The sequence below is a fragment of the Abrus precatorius genome, unplaced genomic scaffold (genome assembly GCF_003935025.1).
Source record: "Abrus precatorius isolate BTA unplaced genomic scaffold, Abrus_2018 Scaffold10, whole genome shotgun sequence".
Classification (NCBI taxonomy): domain Eukaryota; kingdom Viridiplantae; phylum Streptophyta; class Magnoliopsida; order Fabales; family Fabaceae; genus Abrus; species Abrus precatorius.
In genome coordinates this window covers 20821007-20830848 of record NW_020874292.1, presented here as the reverse complement: position 1 = coordinate 20830848, position 9842 = coordinate 20821007, and the positions used below count along the sequence as shown (strand labels likewise).

Genomic DNA, 9842 nt, shown 5'->3' with positions numbered 1-9842 from the left:
AAGTCAAAAAAGTTTTTCAAAGAAGTCATTCTAAGTTCAAAGAAAAAGCAGGGTTCAAAAGGTAAAAAAAAACATGTCAAAAAGCTGCAAAACATGAAAATAGCCACCTTACCCAACCAATAGTTATCAGTTGCAGATAACAGTTAAAGAAATTATCACCCGTTGAAGATCATGACACAAGAAGCACGATCATGGACATTAGCAATTGTAGAAGAAGCACAAACATGGGTGATTGCGGTTATAGAAAAAACACATGTAGGAGGCAGTTACTAAGACGTGCCACGAAAAAAAGAGAATGATTGAGTTGCATTTGTTTATAAATAGTATCTAACTTTACAGCCCAAGAGACAACTTTTTACACTAAACACCAACACCTAAATTCTTTGCATGTTAAAGTTCTGCATTGAGGCAAACATCGACAATCAAGAGATTGACAGTTCTTGGTATTCGTAGCAGAAGTTGTACGTTTATATTTTAGTCATTTAGATTCAATTTTAGTTTGTTTAAGTAATTCCTTGAGTTTAGTTCAATATTTTTTATTTATTATCTTTCTACTATTTCCGGTTAGTTATATGTTTTACGACGTTAATCGAGTTATTATGTTAAAAACATATTTAAAGAACTCAGAAAAATTTAAAATTCAATCTTAGATTGCTATTGAATTTATTTGTTTACCCCCTGCAAATTTCACACGTAAACAAGACGCAGATTCATTATATATTTCTGTTTCTTCTTTCTCAGCACACTTGATCTCGAATTTTATTAAGAGTCGGCATATTTTTCAAATTCATTCTATATTTTTCCATTAAAAGCAAGAGTCGGCATATTTTTCAAGCTAAGTTCGAACCTCGGACAAAGTTTTTCTTTTTATCTTATTGCTAGCAATTGCCGTCTAAAGTATTGTGCAGCGCATATGATTCTGATTCATAAAAGTCTCCAGACGCGACAAAGACAAAACTGTGGTGGAGATTAGCAACGCAGGCGCAACAATAAACAAAATCACTGTCTACATTAGAAAACGGGACATTTTGAACCCAAACAAACTTTTTACAGTTCCTCAACTATGATTCCAAACTACATTGCTTCCTAATTGCACCAAATAAAGTTGTGTATGGTCCATCTTACTTATTAGCAATATCAATCACAGACAAGTAGAGAAATTTCGAAGAAAGATAATAAAACATTAGCACCATCAAAAACAATTTGGTTCCCAATTTTGCCTGTAATAATAGACCACCACACCATGCCAATGCACCCCAGCCTGACACATTCCTAACTGCATAGCAAAATCAAGTAATATATACTGAGATTTAGTGAGTCGTTGTACATATATATGTTCTGAAAATCAAAGTTAAATAAATTAATAAATAACACACAAGCCCCTTCACGTCCAAGCGTGACCCAAATTCGAAGAAATTAATAAATAAACAATTCTTTCCAAAAATTCAAAAAACTATTTCCCCAATAACATATGGACAAGTGGATCTGTCAAAGGCTCATTTAGGAACCTGAAATCACCAGCAAGGAAGTTACTTCTAGCTTCTAAAGGCTGTAAAGTTAAATATTGCAATCCTCATCATTTTGATGCCCTTGTGATAAAGACAAGTTCTATCATCTATCACTTACTGAAATCAAACGACAATGTCTTCTGAATGTGCTCTCTGAAAGAAAGTGGTGAGGAGGGGCATGACTTTGAATCAATGAGGAATGATTTCAAGTGTTTGGCAAATTCTTTGGATTTCTCTATGTTCAGCGCATGCCCTGCATTCTTGATCACTGCCATTTGTGCACTTTCCCCTATATGACTGCTCCAAAGAGACATTCATACTTACTAGTTTAAGATAATGCTTGAATGTGAATTACAAGTAACAACATCAACTTCTACTCAATTGAAATCCCACCTTTTTAATCTGTATCCTAATTCCAGAGGGAATACCTGATCTTGTTCTCCCCACAGGATTAGAGTGTTCTGCTCCAATGTAAAACCACAATTTTGTAAATATTCAATCAACTAAACATTCGGAAGGTTAAGCATATATCCTGTCTACCTGCTTGGAATTTTATTTCTGTGAGATAACTAGAAATCAATTAATGCATATCAAAAAGAGAAGAAGGCTATTATTTTATACAGTTTTGTAAATCTCGACCCTTATAAATAGTTTTCTTATTAAAACATATATATATATATATATATAAATATTTATATATAGTATGTATTATACTTGTATATTTTCAAGATAAAAAATAATATTTTTAATAAAAGTTTACTTTTTAAGTTATTTATCTTCAGTTCTAATGACTCAACATTTTCCTATTTATACACAGATGATAGGTATATATTTTAAGTATCGGAGAAATCCCTTCCTCCAACCTCTTTTATTTGTATAGTGCTGCATGATTTCTAGTCGTAAAAACTTAATATGATAGAACACAAAACAATAACATGCTACTAAATCCAGAATCCTAGTTGTTCATGTCTGACCAAGGAAGAGAAAAGGAATATTTATACTTTTGTCAATGTGTTACAATAAATACCTGATTGATCTTTGGAAGATCGGAAAGCTGACGACCTTTTAGTATTGCCTCAAGCAGCTCTCTCTTCTGTTCAATGTGATTTGTACACATCACCTGTCCAGAGTAATAAACACAGACATGATTAAAAATAGAGGTGTGACGTCTTAAAGCAATTAATCCTGAAAACAAAGCAAACCTTACCAATAATTATGGTGAATTCTTATATGATAAAGTTTGTATTTCATTCTCAATACTATAATAATATTGTGTGTGTATATATATATCATGTCACTTAAAAACACTAAAATATTCAAATTTAAGAGAAATCAATCCAAGTTTAAGTCAAGGCATACATGAATGAAATCTTCAAGGAACCAAGAAGGCACACCCCTAGCAGGCCTCACAAACGACAACTTCAACAGTTCCCTGAGCTTATCTGGGGTTTGTGGCAACAAAATGCTTGAAGCCTCATCCAAAGAGGAAACCCTAAACAGCCCATTTTTCATATCAATTTCCTCCAAACAAACCCCAGCACAACACAGCACCAACCTCTCCACCGCCTCAGGGAACTGAGCAGCCACACTATACCCCACAAACCCACCATAGCTGATCCCCACCAAGTTCATTCTTTGAACCCCATGAACCTCCATGAACTTCACCACACACGTGGCCTGAAACGACTCCGTTCTCTCAGGCCGTGACGTGAAGGACTCACCGAAGAAGAGAAGATCCGGCACGTACACATTGAAATGCCCAATGAAGTGCCGAATGTGTTCCCCATACTGCCACATTGCATTGGCGCCAAAACCATGAATCAAAACAAGAGTGGGCTTGCATGGTTTGTGCAATTTGGGTACCCAACAATGCATGGTGGTTCCGTCACCAAGGTCGGTGGCGACGGAGCGGAGCCCCGCCATGGCGAAGGAATGACGGTAAAACCAGTCCCTTGAAGCGGTGAAGCTGAAGCATTTTGAAAGTTTAGGCAACATGGAAGATACGTATTGTTAATTAGAATTGATGGGAGGAGGAAAAAGTGAAACTTCGTATGAGCAATGTCAATGCTTGTGAATTTATAGAAATGGTTGTGAAGAAAAAGAAGTGGGGTGGGTATTTTAATGCACGTTATCCGTTTTGTTGTCGAATATTTGTTGTATTATCTGGGTGTCGTTAATGGCAACAGGGTTGCTTGGGATATCCGTAGTTGAGAATCAAAGAAAAGCGTTTAGATTGGTATATGGAAAGTGAAGATGGTGATTGGTGTGCGAAGAAAACGAGATGGGGCCAGCACAGCGGGAATTTGAATGCAAGAAATGCGGGTTGCCAATTCATGTGACAGTTACATGCAACTCCTACGTTTCTGTTTTGTTTTTCCTTACGCATGCATATTATAAGGCAAAAGCAAAATAAGCATGGACACAACATTTTGAGTATTTGACACCCATTGAAGGATGTACTTCACCTTTGTCACTGAAGTGAGAAATAAAAATTACGAAAATTAAGTATTTTTAGTGTAAAATTTAGATATTAATTTTTTAAAATATACAACTCTATGTCCTATACTACTTTTAAAAATGTATAAAAAAGTTATGTTATTACTTGTATGTTTAATTTTTTTTCTTAGAAAAAAATACTTATATCTCTATTTTTTCTGCAATTATTAATGTTTTTTGAAGTATTTTTGTTTAAAAATTAAAAATAAATTAGACGTTTAAGTGACAAAAAAGTTTCTTGATATGTTTACCTTATTCTTGAAAAATATTTATTTACGTACAAGTAATAATATTTAATGTAATGATAATCAACAACTTTTTTAAAATGATTAACACACCTTTAAATTTATATTTACATATAAGTAACAATATTTAACGTAAAGGTGATCATCAACCCACTTTTAAATTTCTATTTACGTACAAGTAATAATATTTAACATAACGATAATCAACAAATTTTTGAAAATATCAACACATTGAATAAATTTATATTTACGTACAAGTAACAATGTTTAATGTAAGATAGATTATTAACGCACTTTTAAATTTATATTGACGTACAAGTAATAATATTTAACGTAAAGATAATCAACAACTTTTTAAAAATGATTAACACACCTTTTAAATTTATATTTGCGTACAAGTAACAATATTTAACATAAAGATGATCATCAACCCACTTTTAAATTTCTATTTACATACAAGTAATAATATTTAACGTAACAATAATCAACAAATTTTTGAAAATATCAACACACCAAATAAATTTATATTTACGTACAAATAACAATGTTTAATGTAAGAGTGATTATTAACGCACTTTTAAATTTATATTGACGTACAAGTAATAATATTTAACGTAACGATAATTAACAACTTTTTGAAAATGATTAACACACCTTTAAATTTATATTTACGTACAAGTAACAATATTTAACGTAAAGGTGATCATCAACCAACTTTTAAATTTATATTTACGTATCAGTAATAATATTTAACATAACGAAAATTAACAAGCTTTTAAAAATATCAACATATCAAATAAATTTATATTTATGTACAAGTAACAATATTTAACGTAAGAGTGATTATTAACACACTTTTAAATTTATATTTACATACAAGTAATAATATTTAACGTAACGATAATCAACAAACTTTTGAAAATAATCAACACAAATTTATATTTATGTACAAGTAATAATATTTATCGTAAAGGTGATCATCAATCCACTTTTAAATTTCTATTTGCGTACAAGTAATAATATTTAACGTAACGATAATCAACAAATTTTTGAAAATATCAACACATCGAATAAATTTATATTTATGTACAAGTAACAATGTTTAATGTAAGAGTGATTATTAACGCACTTTTAAATTTATATTGACGTACAAGTAATAATATTTAACGTAATGATAATCAACAACTTTTTGAAAATGATTAACACACCTTTAAATTTATATTTACATACAAGTAACAATATTTAACGTAGGTGATCATCAACCCACTTTTAAATTTCTATTTACGTACAAGTAATAATATTTAACGTAACGATAATCAACAAATTTTTGAAAATATCAACACATCGAATAAATTTATATTTACGTACAAGTAACAATGTTTAATGTAAGAGTGATTATTAACACACTTTTAAATTTATATTTACATACAAGTAATAATATTTAACGTAATGATAATCAACAAACTTTTGAAAATAATAAATACAAATTTATATTTACGTACAAGTAACAATATTTAACGTAAAGGTGATCATTAACACACTTTTAAATTTACATTTACATACAAGTAACAATATTTAACATAACGATAATCAACACGCTTTTCATGATAATCAACACAATTTTAAATTTATATTTACATACAAGTAACAATGTTTAACGTAAAGGTGATCATCAACACACTTTTAAATTTATATATACATACAAATAACAATATTTAACGTAACAATAATCAACATGCTTTTAAATTTATATTTACGTATAAGTAATAATATTTAACGTAACGATAAACATGCTTTTAAATTTTATTTACATACAAATAACAATTAATAACATTAAAATAAACAAAATCTTTACTATTTAAACGTAATTTCAATTACATGTAACAAAGGAAACAAAACAAGTCATGTTTGTTGTAAATTAAAAAGTGTTTTACATACTTTGAGAAGGATGCTTAAAATGTGCCTTTTGTGTTTTGATTTATATTTTTGGAATGTATGTAAAAGGTAATAAAAAGTAAAAATAAAAATAAAATAATTATATATAATATCACATACAATAAAATTGTTATCAATTTTAGTTTGTTTTTTTTTTTTTTTTGTATAATGCATACTTCCTAGAGTCTTGTTTACTGGTAACATTTTGTTACTTTAGATTGAATGTCCATTCGGCGATCTAGTACTGAAAAATATAAACGTTTTTTCAGTAGTTTGTGAAGTGATAATATTGTTTCATTAATCTCATGATAATATTCTCTTACTTGTATATCATAGGAATAGAAAAGAAAACACATGTACAGTAGTTGAGAAATGTATAACATATTGGGAATCGTGTTTTAATCTGTTTTAAAAATTGTATTTAATAACATTAGAATCAGATAATTATCTATTAAAACTTAATTTCAAACACATATTTATCAGTGAAGTCTCATTTGTATGAAAGATAAAAATTATCATGTTATATTGTAGGCTTAATTGCATTTTTTATGTCTATATTTTTTTTGTAAGCATCAACATTTTATTAAAGATAAAATCTGAGTATAAGAAATATTCTCACTCATTACATTTTTAAAGAAAATTAATAATACATGTTAAGAGATCATTAATTCATTTAATATAGATAATTGAGTTTTCCAAAAGTCTTGCTACGAGCCACTTCTAAGAATAATACTTAATAGAATCAAATATTTCACTAATATTTAATATATTATTATTAAAGATAATATTATTCTTTTAAAATCAAATTGTTCGTACTACTACAAGTCATATCATTATAGTTTTTTTCCATTTCTTTTTTTATATTAAATTTCACATATACTCAATAATGTCTCATGCAAATTATCAGATAAGTATATGCTGATATCAAATCATTCGAACATCATGTACCATAGTCTCATAGAAGTATTACAATGCAAAAAAAAAGGTACATTACCTCCTCATCTCTATATTCATCTCTATATTTTACCATGTATATGTACAATTTTGGTCTCCTTACTTTTAATTATTCATGTTTAGTCTTTATAATTTTTTAAATATTTAAATTAAGTTTCACTCTAAAATTTTATCCAACAATTAATAAAAATATAACAGTTCATTAATTTATACATATAAATAAGGAAAATATATAAAATATTTAAATAAAAATATGAAGTATAAAATATAATAAAAGTCTTAATTTTGAGGTGACTAAAAAAATTAAATATGAATAATTAAAATTAAAGGAAACAAATTGTTAATAAGGGGTAAAAATGCAATCAATTATATATTGTATTTGTGTATGAAATGCATCCATTCGAAAAGTCACGTTTACAACAATTTGCTGCTTTAAATAGAATGTCCATATGGTGATCTAGTAGAGAAAAACAAATATGTTTTTTGTAGTATGTGAGGAATAAATCTTATTTCGTCTAATCTCATTATCATACTTTTAACATGTGAGAAACCGTGCTAAAAAAAACAAATACCATAAATTAACGATAGTTAATATTGCGAATACACACATATATGTATATATAGAGATGAATAAGTAATGTTTCAATAGAATAGACACAATTATTTGTCATAATTCAAAAATAGTCATTAAATAAATCAAAGTAATATGAGCAACCCAATAAAATTATTACAATACTACCTTATTTCAAATAGCAAAAAAAAAAAAAAAAAAACACTACCTTATTTCAAGAAAAATTGTGCAAAGACTTTGCCTACGCAATATATTTCTAGATATAATAAATTTAAAATAAACTCAAGAAAACTCAATTCTATGCTTTGATGACAAGTGTCACTCTTTGAATCCACCTATATAACAATTGTCATGCTTTGACCTGATCAAAGATTCGTAAACTCATTAATATTTCAACTTTGGGCTACTCTTTATTGCCCAAAACAATTCACTTTTATTTTCATAAATATTTAAGAAGTTGTCAAACAAGATTACATGAGAAACTGTATAGCGGAAAACAGTGGACATGCACCCGAATTCTGTTTATAACAATAAGATATTATGTAATGCCCTTTATTTTCCTCGTATTTCATTACAGTGGTCGTAGGCTAAAGCTACATTTTCCATCATGGTCTTGAAAAACAGCTCCAAAACCGTAAAACATATCTTTTACCCGATCATCGTATGGAAATTTCCATTAAACTATTTGATGGCTGTATCTGATTAGATGGGTTAACGGTATTTGCATGGGTTATAATCATCACGAAGTATTTAAGACATTAGAACAACTTGGAAAGGCTTACTTTGGCGCACACTTAAAAGCTTTCATATAATCCAGTAGTGAAAATAAAACATTTGGGCAAAAATTTCGTCTTACGAATGACTGTAACATTTACTTTAATTCTTTATAAATATGAATATGAGTCATCGGTTAAATAAGTTTTTTAAATTTAAATTTTGAAATATTAGTTTCTAAAATTAAATATCGTCAATTAATTGTCATATTAAATTTTATATATATATATATATATGAACTTTAAACGACATCAATGTATTTTGTGTAATATTTTATCTTTTTTTTTTTTATCCGTTTGAATTCAACCACAAAATTAAAATCAACGAGTAAGCACTGCACTATTGGTCCAACATCACTGATCCAAATAGTATTTTTCTTTTACTTTTTTTTTTTTACTTTTTTTAAGTCAAATTTCACTCCGTTAAACTCATCTTCTTCTCCTTCTTCCATTTATAATCACACTCATCTTTCTTTCTTTTTTCACAAAGTGGTTCTAAATCTTAAAACCTCACTCTCTCATGCCCTCCAACAATTTTCCCTTTTTTCTAGCAACATCGTTTGGTCCTGTAATTCTAAAAACCTATTATTCAATATACTCATGTCATAATATCTTATTCATGAACAACGTTCATGTTCACGTGAGTGAATCTGAAAAAGATAAAAAAAAGGATATTGTCCAAATAAGAAGTTTTAAATGGAGGAGAATCATCGTATACAAAGACAATGTGTGGCGTTGAACTCCAACACTGCAAAAATTGTTATAACGTTAAGCAAACAAACACGAAACAAATGAAAATATCAAAATAAAAAAATAAAAAAGAAACAAAAGAAAAGAAAAAAGTTCCTTACTTTAAAAATCCATTTGTGAAAATTGAGAACATGAATATGCATGTAAATGAAGGTGAAAAGCAAATAAAATCATGCAAGGACAATGACGCTTGGTTGAAGAAAGATCTTCTTCTTCAACGTTAAGGCATAATCAACCATTACCTTTTGCTCAGAAAATGGCATCATTTTGACTTGTTTCTCATCTTCTTCTCATGGTTTAATTTGAAATTTTGAGAAGGAATAAAAAAATTATGTTATTTTAAATCCGTGTGGATGTCTACATTTATTTTTTTTGGAACTAAATTTTTAAATCTACAATTTTAAAGACTAACTTCAATCAGGTCGCATATTTCAAGAACTAAAGTGAGAGTTTATCCTTTTTTCAGCTAACTGGAAATTTTGATATCATTTAAGAACTGTAAATTAAATTAAAAGGTGAACCACGCCAAATAAGTTCGGAAGCATCTATAAAATGATCTCTTAATTCTTAATCTTTTTCACATAAAAGAGATAGTAGCTACTGTTACACA

At 28.6% G+C, this 9842-nt stretch overlaps 1 protein-coding gene across 1 annotated transcript; it reads right to left on the bottom strand.

Annotated features, from left to right (window-relative positions):
* Window positions 1–1121: 1121 nt before the first annotated feature.
* On the bottom strand, window positions 1122–3503 carry LOC113852029 (lipase 3). The gene is made up of 5 exons (XM_027482290.1): window positions 2868–3503; window positions 2536–2628; window positions 1902–1969; window positions 1627–1805; window positions 1122–1276 (listed from the first exon to the last, which is right to left on the bottom strand). Exons 1-5 carry the CDS (start codon window positions 3501–3503, stop codon window positions 1122–1124), a joined length of 1131 nt encoding a protein of 376 aa, XP_027338091.1.
* Window positions 3504–9842: the final 6339 nt, after the last annotated feature.

Coding starts and splice junctions, on each gene's coding strand:
- LOC113852029 (XM_027482290.1), bottom strand. CDS start 3,503: ATGTTGCCTAAACTTTCAAAATGCTTCAGCTTCACCGCTTCAAGGGAC. Junction 2,629..2,867: donor TCCTTGAAGATTTCATTCAT/GTATGCCTTGAC, acceptor TACTCTGGACAG/GTGATGTGTACAAATCACAT. Junction 1,970..2,535: donor ATCTTCCAAAGATCAATCAG/GTATTTATTGTA, acceptor ACATTGGAGCAG/AACACTCTAATCCTGTGGGG.